The sequence below is a fragment of the Bos mutus genome, chromosome 14 (assembly GCF_027580195.1).
Source record: "Bos mutus isolate GX-2022 chromosome 14, NWIPB_WYAK_1.1, whole genome shotgun sequence".
In the NCBI taxonomy this organism is placed as follows: Eukaryota; Metazoa; Chordata; class Mammalia; order Artiodactyla; family Bovidae; genus Bos; species Bos mutus.
The window spans coordinates 738473-756069 of NC_091630.1; the positions used below are offsets into that span (position 1 = coordinate 738473).

The following is a 17597-nucleotide window of genomic DNA, read 5'->3' on the forward strand; positions in this document are numbered from 1 at the left end:
AGCCCAGGGATCGAACCTGGGTCTCCGGCACTGCAGGCAGATTCTTTACCATCTGAGGCACCAGGGAAGCCCCATATGTCTTGCTATATTCAGAAATTTACAAACACACTGCAAAAAATACATACTTCTAAAATGAAGTTGCAGAGTTAACGGATGGGCAAATTGTATGTTTGTGATGGATTCACCAAACAGACACAATGTTTTCAATAACTTATTCTTAAAATATATATAAATCTAAAAATTATTAGGAGAAAAATAGGAAAACATTGAAACAATTTCAAATGTTGGAAAGAATGTATGTTTTAAGAATAAATTATTGAAAAAACTGTGTCTGTTTGGTAGACTCTATCCAAGATGTAAAATTTGCCTATCCTTTAACCCTGAAACTAATCTTCGGAGCATGTATTTTTTGCAGTGTGTGGAAATGCTTCAAAATTAAAGAGTGAGCTGTCAGATGAAGAAGGAGGAAGGCAGGAGGTCACGAGACTGAGGCGTCCTGGAGGTCCTGTTAGGGTCTGGCCTGCATCTGAGGCCACTGAAGCTGGGAAGGGGTTCCTGGTGTGTGGGCAGGGGAGGCGGGGGCGGAGGGGCCACGGCAGGGTTGGGGGTGAGATACGGGGTTGGGTTTGTTTTGCGAGGATTGCTCTAACCTCTGGGCAGAGAGCAAATTGAGATCTTGCTAAATACTATGCACCAGCAAAGAAAGGGGAGCTTAGCGGCGTACTGGCAATAGACACGGAAAGAAATGAACAGATTCTGTCGGTATTTCAATAGAAAATGCCTTCACTAGGAGTTAGTGGTGTGTTAAACACGGGAACGCAAGGGAGAGGGCAGTGCTGACAGCTGCTCCGTGCGGGGAGGGGAGGAGAGAGGCCGAGGGACGCTTCACAGGAGATCCGCCTCCTCCGAGGCAGCCGGGCCAGAACGCAGGGCGCCTGCGCTCTGAGGACAGCCCACCCTCCCCAGCAAGCAAACAGAAGTGAGGTCTGACCTTCCTCGGGTGCAGATGGTTTGTTCTCGCTTCCTTTGTCCACAACTTTGACTCTGGGTTTTGGCTCCTTTCTTTTTTCTAAATCTTTAACTGGAAGAAAAGTAAAAATACAGCAACATGTTAGGTTAAAACCTAAAAGAAAATATTCAATGAGCTTTTACTAAACTCCTTGCAAGTATTTAGAGCTTTAAGTAGAAATTAGCTACATGGTAGAATCTCATTCTAGAAGATTGCAGCTGCTATTCTTTTCAATCTTGTCATGGGAAAGCATAGAAGTCACTTACAGATTTACTTCGGTCAAGTATTCACTACGGGCAGATGTATCAAATGTAATCGTGTATAACATAAAATCTCAAGATTAGCCCCATTTCAGACATGAGGGAATGAAGGATCAGCAGGCTAAGGAGCTAAAACATATCTATAAAATCAGAAGGTGTTGGCATAGGGTTTAAGTTATGTCTTCAGATTTCTGGGAGGCCTGTGAGTGGCCCCTATTCTACAAAGGTCTTAGCCACATATATCCTCATTTGAAGTTGGTCTATCTGCAATAAAAGATGGAGAACTCAGTAAAGATTTTCTTTCAAACTTAAAATTTCCTACTAATAAAAAGTAGCACTTGTTCATTACTTCCATTATGAAAAGTTCAGGACCCAGATGACCCTTGGGCCTTGAATACATTCGATCCAATCTGCTCCACCAGCTTTCCTTTTCTCTCCATAGCAGCTTTCCTGCCATGGTTTGGTGCTTTAAGTTATTTGTTGGTTAGTATCAGTTGCTTGGCTATGTCTGACTTTTTACAACCCTATGGACTACAGTCCAGGCTCCTCTGTCCATGGAATTCTCCAGACAAGAATACTGGAGACAAGAATCCTGTCTCCAGGGATCTTCCCAACCCAGGGATCGAACCCAGCTCTCCCACGTTGCAGGCGGATTCTTTATTGTCTGAGCCACCAGGGAAGCCCCTGAGTCACCGCTAAATGGCAATGCTGCTGCTAAGTCGCTTCAGTCGTGTCCGACTGTGTGTGACCCCATAGACAGCAGCCCACCAGGCTCCCCCATCCCTGGGATTCTCCAGGCAAGAACACTGGAGTGGGTTGCCATTTCCTTCTCCAATGCATGAAAGTGAAAAGGGAAAGTGAAGTCGCTCAGTCGTGTCCGACCCTCAGCGACCCCATGGACTGCAGCCTTCCAGGTTCCTCCATCCATGGGATTTTCCAGGCAAGAGTACTGGAGTGGGGTGCCATTGACTTCTCTCTATGTGCACAAATAAAATACCCTGTGAAATGAGGAAGTGACCTCATGGCAAGATATTCCATTTAATTACTGCACTCACTTCATGGGAATCAGCAAACTTGTTGGAAGGTGAGCTCTGCGGGGTAAACAGTGGTTTCCTCTGAACCATCCTTCCTGCCTTCTCCAGGGTTACCCCTTGAATCCTGCCTTTATCATCTCTTCCTCCTCTTCTTTCTATCGGCTTCCCACTGCTGAAAAGACTTCAGACTTACTACCTGCCAAGGTCGGGTTTCTCTAGTTTTATGATTCCTTCCCTTAGAAGCCTTTCTTGGCTTTCTGGTACTTGAGATTAAATTCGCGATTGAAAATCATAATAAATTCAAGTTGCCTTAATCCTTCTATTTCCACTGATGTTCTAATTTTCTAAATCCATTTTTTAGACCTCATCTTCTGATTTCTTTATAAGGGTTAACCACTTTGGAACACCCCTTCCTTTAAATTCTTTTCTTTCTCAATTTTTAAAAAAGCCTTATCCTGGGTTTTTTCATGTTCCTCTCAGCCCCCGTTTACATTCTTGTTCTTTGGAACATTTTTCTGCTTCCATTCCTGAAACAGAATCATAAACAACATTTGCCTCATATTTCTGCATACCCCACCTACAATTTTATCTCCCCTCTCCTTGGATGACTTCCAAATCCACATCTTCAACCCCACCCACACATAGGCCATGACCTCAGACAGCTTACATTCCCTAAAAGAAAAGAAGTCTGCAACTCTGATAGGAGGAGAGTTGTGCTAAAGTAGAAATAGGCCTGGGAAAGAATAATTGCAAAAGTGGAGACTGGGAAATTTCACCAGGAAGGTGACATTTGGGCCAAACTTTGAAATATGAGCAAGATTTTTCAGGCAGAGATTAGCAAAATTAGTTCCAAAGAGAAAAATAGTGGCCAAAAAAACGTTTGCCAAAATAGGCCAAAATCCATTCTACAGATGAACAAGGGGAAAAAAGCAGCAGTAAGTCAATTTGAATTGGGTTCTTAGGTCGCACACAAGATGTAACGCACGGGTCACACCAAGCTGCTCACGGAGGAGGCAAAATCAATTGGAAAACAGACTGTCGAGAGCGAAGCAGGATTACTCACACCACCACCACCACCATGCCCCTACTGTGCGCTAATGGAGTTAATGCACAGAGTAACAGGCACAAATCATCTCCCCATTTGCAGAAGTCGTTAAACTGCTTAACTACTTAAAGGCCCAAATACACGCACCTGATTGGGAATCCTGACAGTGCAGACATGCCTCTTTGTCTTCAAAATCCAAAGACTGTTACTTATTTTCCCTGGGTATCAGAAGACTGACTGATGAAGAACTTGAATCCCTGCACTAATTTCAAACCTACATCCACAGGGCTTTTCTGGGCTCTCACCTTCCTGGACCCAAGCATGAAAGGATTCCAGGGAGGAGGCCAGCATTTGGTTCCCCCTCACAGGGAGCCAACACATAACTGAAATGCAAAGTGGAAAAGGAAGCCTTCCAAACAAAGTTATTTTAATTTCATCCTGTAAAATGTTATTTGGGAAGAACTAAGCTCTCTATATTGCCAATAAAAATAACAGAGCTGAAAAATATATATATGCCTGTATGCATGCTAAGTCACTTCAGTTGTGTCCAACTCTTTGCGACCCCATGGCCTGCAGCCTGTCAGGCTCCTCTGTCCATGGGATTTTCCAGGTAAGAATACTGGAGTGGGTGGCCATTTCCTTCTCCAGGAGATCTTCCCGACCTAGAGATCAAACCTGCAACTCTTATGTCTCCTGCACTGGTAGGTGGGTTCTTTACCACCGGCACCACCTGGGGAGCACGCGCCCACCCAAATATATATATATATGCTTCATATAATTTATCTAAGTAAGCAAGTAGATGGTTTCACTAAGATTATTTCAGCAGAGCTAAGCAAGCTGAAAGCAAATGCATTTCCTTTTAAACGTTCGAGGAAGCAGCTAACAAAGCTTTTTAAGGCTACTTATGCTTCTTAGGCTGCTAGTCAGTGGAATATTTGCCACAATCAATCTCACTAAACCTTAAGACTAAAGTGAAATGAATCATTTCTCTTTGTCCTTTTTCCTGCTTCTCACAAACGTTAAGAAAAGTTATTTCCCTTACTCACGTTGGAATGTCAGAGGCCAGAGACTGAAGCACAGTGCCAATAAAATGAGACAGAGGCTGCTTTATAGTGAAAATAACATGAAACTCTTTCCCAGAGCTTTCAGACATGTGAACCTCAAAAGAATGTAACATTTTAAAACATCTGTATGTCCTGCTGACAGGTGGATTGGCCAAATGTCTTTGTTCAGAAGTTTCAAGAGGTAGCAGGTTAATAGTTTTTTTTTTTTTTTTTAAGAAAAAAATCACAAAATGCAACTTATAAAATGTTACTTAGAAGAGAATGAAGAAAAGGAAGGGAGGATAGAAAAACCCACGGCTGAACACAGAGTCCTAGAACCCACGGTCTCCCCGGTTTGTGGATTAACCCTTTAAAAAGCTACTGTTATTTGAACATTGCTCATTATTAGAGAAACACAAATCAAAACTACAATGAGGTATCACCTCACACTGGTCAGAATGGCCCTCATCAAAAAGTCTACAAACAATAAACGCTGGAGAGGAAGTGGAGAAAAGGGGACCATCTTGCACGGTTGGTAGGAATGTAAATTGATACAGCCACCATGGAGAACAGTATGGAGACTTTCTTTAAAAAAACTAGGAATAAAACTATTATATGACCTGGCAATCCCATTACTGGGCATATAGCCTAAGGAAACCATAGTTCAAAAAGACACGTGCTGTACTCACTTCGGCAGCACATATACTAAAATTGGAACGATACAGAGAAGATTAGCATGGCCCCTGCGCAAGGATGACACGCAAATTCGTGAAGCGTTCCATATTTTTCCATTTCACGCCAGTCAGAATGGCTGCGATCCAAAAGTCTACAAGCAATAAATGCTGGAGAGGGTGTGGAGAAAAGGGAACCCTCTTACACTGTTGGTGGGAATGCAAACTAGTACAGCCACTATGGAGAACAGTGTGGAGATTCCTTTAAAAACTGGAAATAGAACTGCCTTATGATCCAGCAATCCCACTGCTGGGTATACATACCGAGGAAACCAGAAGGGAAAGAGACACGTGTACCCCAATGTTCATTGCAGCACTGTTTATAATAGCCAGGACATGGAAGCAACCTAGATGTCCATCAGCAGATGAATGGATAAGAAAGCAGTGGTACATATACACAATGGAGTATTACTCAGCCATTAAAAAGAATACATTTGAATCCGTTCTAATGAGGTGGATGAAACTGGAGCCTATTATACAGAGTGAAGTAAGCCAGAAAGAAAAACACCAATACAGTATACTAACGTATATATATGGAATTTAGAAAGATGGTAGCAATAACCCTGTATATGAGACAGCAAAAGAGACACTGATGTATAGAACAGTCTTTTGGACTCTGTGGGAGAGGGAGAGGGTGGGAAGATTTGGGAGAATGGCATTGAAATACGTATAATATCATATATGGAATGAGTCGCCAGTCCAGGTTCGATGCAGGATACTGGATGCTTGGGGCTGGTGCACTGGGACGACCCAGAGGGAGGGTATGGGGAGGGAGGAGGGAGGAGGGTTCAGGATGGGGAGCACACGTATACCTGTGGCGGATTCATTTTGATATTTGGCAAAACCAATACAATATTGTAAAGTTTAAAAATAAAATAAAATTTAAAAAAAAGAAGAAAAAAAAAGACACGTGCACCCCGGTGTTCGTGTAAAGTTTAAAAATAAAATAAAATTTAAAAAAAAGAAGAAAAAAAAAAAGACACGTGCACCCTGGTGTTCGTTGCAGCACAATTTACAATAGCTAGGACACGCAGGCAACCTAAATGTTCATTGGCAGATGAATGGATAAAGAAGTTACGGTACATATATATAATGGAATTTACTCAGCCATAAAAAGGAGCACATTTGCGTCAGTTTTGGTGAGGCGGATGAACCTAGGACGTGTTGTACAAAGTGAAGTGAGTCAGAAAGAGAAGAATATTGAACGTTAACACATATATGGAATCTAGAAAAATGTTTCCGCTGAACCTATTTGCAGGAGCGAGCCTGGTGCTGCAGACACGGAGTGCAGACTTGTGCACACAGAAGGGGAAGGACAGACTGAGGGACAGCATTGAAACATACGCATCCCCGTACGCGAAACAGCTGGGGAAGCTGTGTGTAACCCAGCGAGCTTCACCTGATGCTCCTGACAAGGCAGAGGGGTGGGGCGGGGTGGGCATGGGAGGGAGGTTCGGGGGGACGTGTGTGTTCTTACGGCTGATGCACATCGCTGCACGGCAGAAACCAACACAGCATCATAAACGATTATCCTCCAGTTAAAACATAAATTCAAAAGTAAGCCGCTATTGTCTGAAACGATGTCTGGGATTTACATCAAAATCATACGAGACAGGGGGCTGTAGGGGTATAGACTGACAAGACTGACCATGAATGGTTAATTGTTGAAGCCACTGATGGGTATTCAGGGGATGATTTTACAATTCTGTCGATTTTTTAAGTTTAAAATTGTACTTAATGTTGAGTTGGGGTTTTTTTAAGGAGTCTAAGATTGCCAGGAGAAATATCAATAACCTCAGATACACAGATAACACCACCCTTATGGCAGAAAGTGAGGAGGAACTAAAACACATCTTGATGAAAGTGAAAGAGGAGAGTGAAAAAGTTGGCTTAAAGCTCAACATTCAGAAAACGAAGATCATGGCATCTGGTCCTATCACTTCATGGCAAATAGATGGGGAAACAGTGGAAACAGTGGCAGACTTTAGTTTTCTGGGCTCCAAAATCACTGCAGATGGTGATTGCAGCCATGAAATTAAAAGACACTTACTCCTTGGAAGGAAAGTTATGACCAACCTAGATAGCATATTCTAAAGCAGAGACATTACTTTGCCAACAAAGGTCCATCTAGTCAAGGCTATGGTTTTTCCTGTGGTCATGTATGGATGTGAGAGTTGGACTGTGAAGAAGGCTGAGTGCCGAAGAATTGATGCTTTTGAAATGTGGTGTTGGAGAAGACTCTTGAGAGTCCCTTGGACTACAAGGAGATCCAACCAGTCCATTCTGGGGGAAATCAGCCCTGGGATTTCTTTGGAAGGAATGATGCTAAAGCTGAAACTCCAGTACTCTGGCCACCTCATGAGAAGAGTTGACTCATTGGAAAAGACTCTGATGCTGGGAGGGATTGGGGGCAAAAGGAGAAGGGGACGACAGAGGATGAGATGGCTGGATGGCATCACTGACTCAATGGACGTGAGTCTGAGTGAACTCCGGGAGTTGGTGATGGACAGGGAGGCCTGGCGTGCTGCAATTCACGGGGTCGCAAAGCGTTGGACACAACTGAGCAACTGAACTGAACTGAACTGATCTTAACAGTGAAGTAACACAGGAAGTTAACCAGGACCAGCCTCTCCTGTTCACGTGCATGATACACAAAGCTCTGCCCGCAAATCAGACAAGACGCCTCCAGGAAGAGGGGGCTGCTGCGATCTCTGGGCCCTAGACTATACGGTCCCTGGGGGCAGGAACGTGTCGTGTTCCCAGTGCCTAGAATAGGGCCTGGTACTTAGTGGCCACGCACTTAAGTGACAAAAAAAAATTTAGTGAATGAATGAACATCTCCTGAAAGGCGAAAGAATCAGGACCTCTGCGGATAACTTCTAAATTCAACATCGGGACAAGTTTCCTAAGGGAACAGGGCCATCATGGATGGGGCCGCCCCAGAGCGTTCCCCTCTGCTTAGAGTGTCTCCGGATGCAACTCCTTTGACCAACTCAGTATCTGAGACTGACTCAGATATGAAGACATCGCCCATCCATTCTCTTTCCAGCCCTCTCCTGCAGCAGAGACAGCACCTTCTTTCACAGAGTCCTAAAAGCATTTATTGAGTAGCTATTATGTACTGGGTAGATGACATGTCTAGATAAGGCTCAGGGACAGTGTCAGGGAGAGGATTTAAAAACCAGCACTTAAGGAATTATGGTTTTCTCTGGATATCTGCCCAGGAGTGGGATTGCTAAGTCATACAGTAGTTCCATTTTTAATTTTTTAAGGCACTTCCATACTGAAAACCGTAACTCCAAAAGATACATCACCTCACTGTTCACTGCAGCACGATTTACAATAGCCAGGACACGAAAGCAACCTAAATGTCCATCAACAGAGGAACGGATGAAGACGTGGCACACACATGGGATGGAGTGTTACCCAGCCACAAAGGAGCGAAACTGTGCCATTTGCACAGACGTGGACGGACCTAGAGACTGTTACAGAGTGAAGTAATATAAAACAAATACCATGTATTAATGCATATGCGTGCAATCTAGAAAAATGGTACCAACGAACCTATTTGCGAAGCAGGAAGAGACACAGAGAACAAACATATGGACACCAAGTGGGGAAAGGAGGGTGGGAGGAATTGGGAGACTGGGATTAACATACGTAATGGGCTTCCCAGGTGGCCCGGTGGTAAAGAACCCGCCTGCCAGTGCAGGAGACACACGAGATATGGATTCCATCCCTGGATCGGGAAGATCCCCGGATCAGGAAGATCCCCGGGGGCAGGAAATGGCCGCCCACTCCAGTATTCTTGCCTGGAGAATCCCATGGACCAAGGAGCCTAACGGGCTACAGTCCATGGGGTAGCAAAGAGTCGGACACGACTGAGCAATTGCGCACACACATTTAAAATAGATAACTCGTGAGAACCTACCCTGTAGCACAGGGAGCTCTACTCCATGTGCTGTGGTGACCTGATGGGAAGGAACTCCAAGAAAGAGGGGGTCTATGCATGCAGACAGCTGATTCACTTTGCTGCAGAGCAGAAACTAACACAACACCATAAAGCAACTATATTCCAATAAAAATTTTTTAAACTAAAACTGAAAGGATAAGCAGCAGTGAGTATTGGAGACAGAAGGAACTCACGGAAGATTAGACTGAAGGTCTCCTAAGATCTCGTCAAATCTGAACAATCCAGGGTTAACCTGGCACAATATTTACGACAGACTCAGCCCTGGAACAGAGTCCCATGGCAGCACTCTATTCTGGAAATACGTACTTCTGAATTGACCTTGGGCTGGCTTGCTTTCTTTGTCTTTATTGTATGCAATAATCTGAACCGTGTAATTCTGGTCTGGCATAAGACCTTGAATAATTGCTTTCGTTGCAGTGTTCTGGAGATTCAGTTGATTGGTTTTTCCACCTAAAATAAAACAGAAAGATAAATCAGTTCTAAGAAGTACATAAACTGTGTCCATTAAGAAATTTCATTAACCAGAAATCTAGATTTTAAAGGTGAAGATATTTAAAAACGGGTATAATGGTGAGTATGCATAATACTTATTTTTCGTATAATTTCCATCCTCATTTTCAGTTTTACTCTTTGCATTAGACAGCTTAAACAGTTGTCTAAAGTAGGTGAAAACACATTCACAAACATCTTTCGCATAACACACTGTTGCTTTGATACACTAGGGAAAGCCATGGCCTGAGATCAGAAGACAGTCAGCCCTGAGTGTCAGATACACTTTGCAAGGAAAGAAGGCCACCTGAAAATGAACGGAAAGATACGGACGGGCTGAACGCAGTTTCCAACACTGTCACTTTCCCTACGGCCTCTCTAAAGCGAGTCAAAGCATGTCTGAAGCATTAGCGATCTAATTACCCTGAATCTGAGCATCACTGGCTCAGAATGCTGAAGGAACCACTCATCGTCTGGCTACTTAAAAGTTAGCTTCTTTCTGGAAAAGATCCCAAACTCCCATGGTCTCTCCATCAAACCAGACTGACCTCTAAGTTTTGCTGAAAACGCTAATGATTCAGTATCAACTTGACAGCAAAGTTCCAGACATGCATTCTTCTCTATTTCTGGCAGTGGTTACTGCCTGAGAAAAGGAAAATTAACTTAAAACTGCTCCTCCAGCAGTAGCAGCAAAAGGGCCAGAAATTTGCTGAATTAATCAAGTATAACACAGGCTACAGTATTTTAATCACAGGTGGTGCTAGTGGTAAAGAACCCGTCGGCTAACTCGGGAGACATAAGAGACGCGGGTTCAGTCCCTGGGTGGGAAGATCCCGTGGAGGAGAGCGTGGCAACGCCCTCCAGTATTCTCGCCTGGAGAATCCCGTGGACAGAGGAGCCTGGCGGGCCACAGGCCATAGGGTCACAAGGAGTCGGACATGACTGAAGTCACTTAGCACTCAATACAATAAAATTAGTTATGTTAAGTCTGAAAAATGATCATCATGTCACCTCTGCTGCCCACCGCTGTAAGGCAGAGCTGAACCTGTCTCCTGCCCAAACCCACCTCTATACATGCGTTTATTTCCAAGAGGATAAACTTGGTTTCAGAAACACCTATCATTTAAAGCTCATCCTTGACAAAGTGCATCAGATGAATCCTTCACTACGTGTTTCACGAAAAAGAAAAAAATGCCTTAGAAAAACTCTGTGCTCTAGAATTCCTGAGAGACATACGGTATACTAGTTTAAAGACTTTGAGAATCCTGTAATAAAAAAGCTTTACCTCTGTTTAGAATGGCATTCTTCAAATTTATCTGACCATTAAACCATTTGATTATGTAACAGCTATCATATCCCGCTAAATATCCTGGAAAGCACTTTGGGAAAGACTGGTATAAGCAACATGCAGAGCTCATCTCCTAGTGCTAAAACAGCTACAGACATGCTTCGTCTAGATTCACTTATTACTCCTTTTATTTACTCTATTTATTTTAGGCTTGATCAAGTCGATACCGGAGTGTCAAGACTGTCTTCCTGGCTTGGGTCAGGGCAGCACAGTCACTGGGTCGCCACGGAAAATAAACCCAGTTTTCATCGAGAAATTATCTGCTTTCTTCCTCCGTTTCTGCTTGTCATCGGGGTGTTTAAGCAGGAAGTGAGGTCTGCTTTTGGAGACGCTACAGCAGAGATGGCCGAGGGGTGAGGCTGAAGTTGATTGAAAAACCACCCAAGTCATTTCTTTTTTAAAAAGATAATTTTATTTGTTTATTTATTCTTGGCTGCACTGGGTCTTCACTGCTTTTGCAGCTTCCTCTAGCTGTAGTGGGAGAAAGCACTGGCACCCCACTCCAGTGCTCTTGCCTGGAAAATCCCATGGACAGAGGAGCCTGGTAGGCTGCAGTCCATGGGGTTGCTAGGAGTCGGACATGACTGAGCGACTTCACTTTCACTTTTCACTTTCATGCATTGGAGAAGGAATGGAACCCACTCCAGTGTTCTTGCCTGGAGAATCCCAGGGACAGGGGAGCCTGGTGGGCTGCTGTCTCTGGGGTCGCACAGAGTTGGACATGACTGAAGCGACTTAGCAGCAGCAGCAGCTAGCTGTGGTGAGCAGGCTTCTCGATGCTGTGGCTTATCTTGTTATGGGGGCTTCCCAGGGGGCACTACTGGTAAAGAACCCGGCCTGCCAACACAAGAGACGTAAGAAACTCGGGGAGACATGAGTTTGATCCCTGGGTCGGGAAGATCCCCTGGAGGAGGGCATAGCAACCCACGCCAGTATTCTTGCCTGGAGAAGCCCATGGCCAGAGGAGCCCAGTGGGCTGCAGTCCATGGGGTCACAAAGAGTCAGACACGACTGAAGTGACTTAGCACGCGTGCACACATCGTGCTGAGGAGCACAGGCTGTGGGCGGGCGGGCTTCAGGAGCTGCAGGACACGGGCTCAGCACTCGTGGTGCAGAGGCTTAGCTGCTCCACAGCATGTGGGATCTTCCTGGACCAGGGATTGAACCGGTGTCCCCTGCGCTGGCAGGCAGATTCCCACGCACTGCACCCCCAGGGAAGTCCTCCACATCACTTCTAAGGGCCTGATCCTTCAGTCACACTTGCTTGGAGTACCGAAGAGTTTGGTGTTACCAGCACTTAATCAAAAAAAATTAACCTACTGATTACTTGGAGGGAAACTAATTATTTTTCAAGACAAAGGGAATTCTCAGAGGTACGACAAATAAGGGACTTTTATACTGACCGTTAGCATCACAATAATGTTCAAGAGCCTCTTAAATTTCCCACGATGGTTTATTTTAGAAAACAAACTGCAATTTTAGAAGTCAAAGTTATTTAAAAGTCGGGCAGTGTTCTGCAATGAAAACTCTGAACGGAGGCTTGAGAATACAGTAAAGCTGTCCATGACTGAGTCACTTCCACAGGTCAACATGGGGAGAGTGTGTGTCGTTTTCTGAACCAGAGTCATTCTATGGAGTCTGTGCCTAACATGTGCTAATAAAGAAAGGTTTCTTTTTAGTGACCAAGCAAGAAGCCAAACATGTCATCTGTCTGTTTTGAGATTTTAAAGCCACTACAGAGTAAGATGTCCCCACTTAGAAGTAACAGAGCATGTCTTCCTCTTTAAATGAGTTGGGATGAGGCCTCCAACAGAAGGGGGTCCAGCTCTCTGTGACCATTTTTATCACCAACAGAAGGAGCAAATGTTACATTTATATAAATACATACACGTTACACAAACAGGCTATTACTGAGTATGTATGGACTATGTGAAATTGGATTTTATGGGAAGAAGGGAGACCTGAGAGAACACTTCGGAGCTTCTTGCTACAATCACGGTTAAGGCTTACTGAGCCCTTGGATCGGCCGGGCACCGCCGTGCTTTGTCTACCGGCTCATTTAGTCCGCACGGCCAGTCCTTCCCGTGAATGTGCGCGGGAAACCTCACGCTCAGGCGCCGGTGCAAAGGGTAGGCTGCGGGCCGCACGTTCTGTATTTGTTCTCAGGCAACGGGCGCTGCCGTTCCCAGACCACGCTCTGAGCTTCAAGCCTCGCGGCAACCCCATGAGACGGGCACCAATACTGTCGCACGTCCCCTGGAGGAGGAAACTGAGGCGCTGAGACACTCAACGAGCAGCTGGAATGGAGGAACGAGGGCTTGAACCAAGTCTCCGTGACCCCCGTGCAGCAGCAGCGCTCCTCTGCACGCTCTGTATTTCTGTTTGTTTTGGGTTTTGGCCACACTGCATGGCTGGCAGGATTTTAGTCCCCTGACCAGGGATTGAACCCCTGGGCCTTGGCAACAAGAACGTCAAGTCCTAACCACCAGGGAATTCCCAACACGCCCTGTACTGTTTCAGTTGATTATAAATCAAAAACATGAAAGGAGAAAGAAAAAACACAACCAAAATGTAATTGTTAAAAGTTTTACACAACTATTTTATCCTCATGATCAGTAAGTCTGTTTAACTTTTGCTTTTCTTGCTTTAATGCATCATTTATGCCCACCGTGTCTACTTAGAGTTTATAACTTAATGCATCATTGCTGAATAATATTCTATTAAGTTAATTAATTGTAGGTGGCTCAATGGTAAAGAATCTTCCTGCCAATGCAGGAGACTCAGGAGACCCAGGTTTGATTCCTGGCAGGAGAAGATCCCCTGGAGGAGGAAATGACAACCCACTCCAGTATTTTTGCCTGGAAAATTCCATGAACAGAGGAGACTGGCAGGCTATAACCTATGGGGTTGCAAAAGAGTCGGACACAACTTAGCAACTAAAGAACAACATAATTAATCATAATTTACTCAGCTGGTCACAACCATTGGAGGTAACTTTCAAGCGTCCATAGACCAAAAGTGTTCATCCACGTTGAAACAGAGGTAGGGAGGATTTTTGATAGTATGAAAATTATGGTGAGCCCAATAGCTAGGCTTTAGATTTGAGGCAATATTATTTTCTTGAGTAGAGGATAAGATCTCAAGCTCAAAAGATTAAATAAAACACAAGTCTTTCGAATGAGATTAAAGCAACACTTGGCACTATACATCTTAGTTTCCTGTGTGCCGAAAGTTGCTAACACTCGAAAACACAGTTGATTTTTTTACCTGAAGCTGGAGTCACAAGAAGTTTGTATCCACCAAATTTCCCTCTTGGAGCCTTCCATGAAATCTGGATACTATCATGAGATAATACATTGTATCTTAACCTTGTGGGTGGAGCGACTGAAAAGGGAAAACAAAAATTGTTTAAATGTTGAAGCTTTTAAGCTTTCATTGTTAAACTGAAAAGCCAAAGTAATGTAATCAGAATACTCAAGACTCAAGACTTCACGTTCTTTCTACAACCCCATTAGCGAATTGATCTGTTTGCAAAATAACACAAACCCAAGAGCATCTGTCTCTGACTCAAGAGGTAAGCATTTGCCAAGTAGTGCTGATCTTGTGTACTTTTTCCAGTGGTCATGTATGGATGTGAGAGTTGGACTATAAAGAAAGCTGAGCACTAAAGAATTGATGCTTTTGAACTGTAGCGGTGGAGAAGACTCTTTCCAGTCCCTTGGACTGCAAGGAGATCCAACCAGTCCATTCTATAGGAGATCAGTCCTGGGTGTTCATTGGAAGGACTGATGTTGAAGCTGAAACTCCAATACTTTGGCCACCTGATGCGAAGAGCTGACCATTGGAAAAGACCCTGATGCTGGGAAAGATTGAGGGCCGGAGGAGAAGGGGACGACAGAGGATGAGATGGCTGGATGGCATCATTGACTTGATGGACATGAGTTTGGATAGACTCTGGGAGTTGGTGAGGGACAGGGAGGCCTGGCGTGCTGTGGTCCATGGGGTTGCAAAGAGTTGGACACGACTGAGCAACTGAACTGAACTGAACTGATCTTGTGACAAACAACTCTGACTTAGGGTTAGAATGTAATATCCTAGTCTAACTTAATGAAGCCGACCTTGCAAATAATTTTATTATGGTACAAGAATGAACGTTTCTGCTTTGAACACATGAACTTTTGTAATCTAGGTAGACTATGATCTGTTTTATGCCTTTAGGTTTCCACTTTATTAATTCAGTAATTTTTATGATATGATAATTTAAGGCTATTACAGACATGTTATAATAATAAGATCAATCTTTTCTAATAGTTCACTAAAAAGGTCTATACTGCTTTTTTGTGTAAGTCATTCAAACTTCAAAACATGTTCTTGGAACTCTACATCAATGTTCCAGAATTTCAAAAGAAATCCTTTCATAAGACTTTTACTGAATAATATACAAATTAGTTTGTCACAAAAGAAAATTTAACTTGACAGAAAAGTTAGCACTTATTACCTACTTCTATGCCTGGTCTTTCTTTCCCACTTTACGACAGAGTCCAGGGAAGGAAAGAAATACTCATTTCAATAGGTATGTAGTATTATGTGGGGTTTGGTTCCCAGTTCTGTCATTTATTAGATGAATAATCTTGAGCAAGTGATTGTCCATTCAAAGCCTTGTTTTTAGAAAAGGTGGCACAGAATAAGCAACATTGTTAAAGAGAACAGTGGACATTATCTGTTGTAATATGTACAACAAATGTTTGTTCCCATCCAGCCTCACTTCATCCAATGGATGATCTCTAAAGCTTATTTAATACTCACAAAAATATATTACTGTCCAATTTTATACATAAGGGGAGCAAGAAGACGCTAAGACATTCATCCAGGTTCACATACTGGCTCGTGACCATCTTTGACCCCAAACAAAACGCTCTTTTTCTTCAGGAGAAGATTTATATTAAGAAGTCACCCTTCACTGAGCTAGAAGAGTGTGTGATTTACTCCTCAACTCTCCACTCGTCTGAAATCAGTGAGTTCCTCAGAACAGAATCGCAAGAGCAGCGTTCTCTTTCCACTTTCTTTACATTTCAGTGAAGAATATGCTAGTCGAGCAAGAAGCACACTGGCTCCCCATTCTCGGTTTGACATGAATGAGTCTACATTTCTCCAGCTTATGGGAAAGTATGGATTTATCATAAGAACTACTATTCCAAGCTACAAGAGAAGGTTGGCTAAACCTAAATTTGGATGAACAGAGACACTGATACTAGTTTGCTTCCTCTGGAACTGGGGGAGAAAAATCTTTATATAGATAGATTCTTATTATTTACAGAAGAAAATTAAAAATAAGAATTTAAAAATGTTAAACAGTACATGCAGTTTCTGAGCCAAACCTTGCCAGTGGGCTGGTAGACATGGTTGGCCGAGCTTACTGCGAGGTTTGGCATGAACTCACGGAGGCAGGGGGCGGGCACACCGGGGAAGCCTCGAGTGAAGAGCACAAGCAGAGAGGAGGCTGCCGCCTGGGCAGTCCCCGAAGGATCGCCTGATCTATCTGCACCCAGGCGTCTTGCCTGACATCTCAAGGAGGGCAAAGAACGAACACTCAGGATTCCTAGGTTAAATCTTAGAAATCTTTGTAGTGTGTGCTACCCAGGCGAGCTTCTAGCCTGCAACATCTTTTTAGTCAATAGCAGACCTTCTGAACCTCCAGAAGTGATGAGTGTGACACGGACCACACCCAGACCCCAGATCACGCCCAGAGAGCACGGATGGCGCTCCAGAACCCAGAATGGCAGTATCTGCCATTGAACCACCCCAGGAAATAAAAGTGAAGCAAAGGCAAAAACCCAATCCATCAATGTTCAGAAACAATTCACAAATGGTTTATATGATGACGGTCCCATTGCAACTACTAGCAAAAAGCAATATTGCCATTTTCTTTTATCAACAGAACCCATCTATTGCCTATGTATGCATAAACAGTCTCACAGTTATTGAAAGGAAATCTTGGTTAGACACAAAGCTTACATTTCCTTCAAGTTTTTGCCTTTAGGGAAAAAAAGCAAGAAAAGAAAGAAAGCAGCCTGAGGTCACAGCTTCAAGCTTCAGAGCCAGCTCCGCTTCCACGTTCGGACAGCACTGGGACTTCCGCCAAAGCAAGGGCAGAAAGATGGACGGGAACACTGCGAGCGCAGTGCAGAAGCCATCGTTCTCATCTCACGGGCCAAAAACGTGAGTATATTTAATACCAGAGCCGTGATTTTTCTTTCTGCAAGCACTCAGGAGCCCCTTCGATAAGTTTATGTACTTAACTCCAGTAATAAATATAGATGCTTGCATGAACTTGACTCAAAAGTCAATCTGTGTCAGTTAAATCTTTTTTTTTTTTAATTTCAAGGTATTTTTTTCTTTTTGATGCAGTTGTAGATGGGACTGTGTTATTTCTCTCTCTCTCTCTCTCTTTTTTTTTCCCTTGGAGTATAATTGGTTTGCAATGCTGTGCTAGTTTCTGTACAACAGAAAAACTTTTTGCTATACAAGAAAGTGAGTCAGCTATATATACATAGATCCACTCCCTCCAAGCCTCCTTCCAACCTCCACTCAACAGTTAAAATTTATTCCTCTTAAAAAAGACAAAAATTAAATGTAAAGCTTGATTTCTGGCACACACTGAGAAC

General features: G+C 43.6%; 1 protein-coding gene and 1 non-coding gene across 2 annotated transcripts in view; one reads left to right on the forward strand and one right to left on the reverse strand.

Moving 5' to 3' along the window:
- Window positions 1–17597, reverse strand: part of COL14A1 (collagen type XIV alpha 1 chain) — a 233071-nt gene that overhangs the window by 199657 nt on the left and 15817 nt on the right. Inside the window, 3 exon segments of the mRNA XM_070382861.1 lie at window positions 992–1081; window positions 9402–9545; window positions 14200–14316. Coding sequence (XP_070238962.1) covers window positions 992–1081; window positions 9402–9545; window positions 14200–14316 — 351 coding nt within the window.
- LOC138990819 (U6 spliceosomal RNA) lies at window positions 5073–5179 on the forward strand. The gene has a single exon (XR_011466932.1). It is a non-coding gene; the product is annotated as a U6 spliceosomal RNA (small nuclear RNA).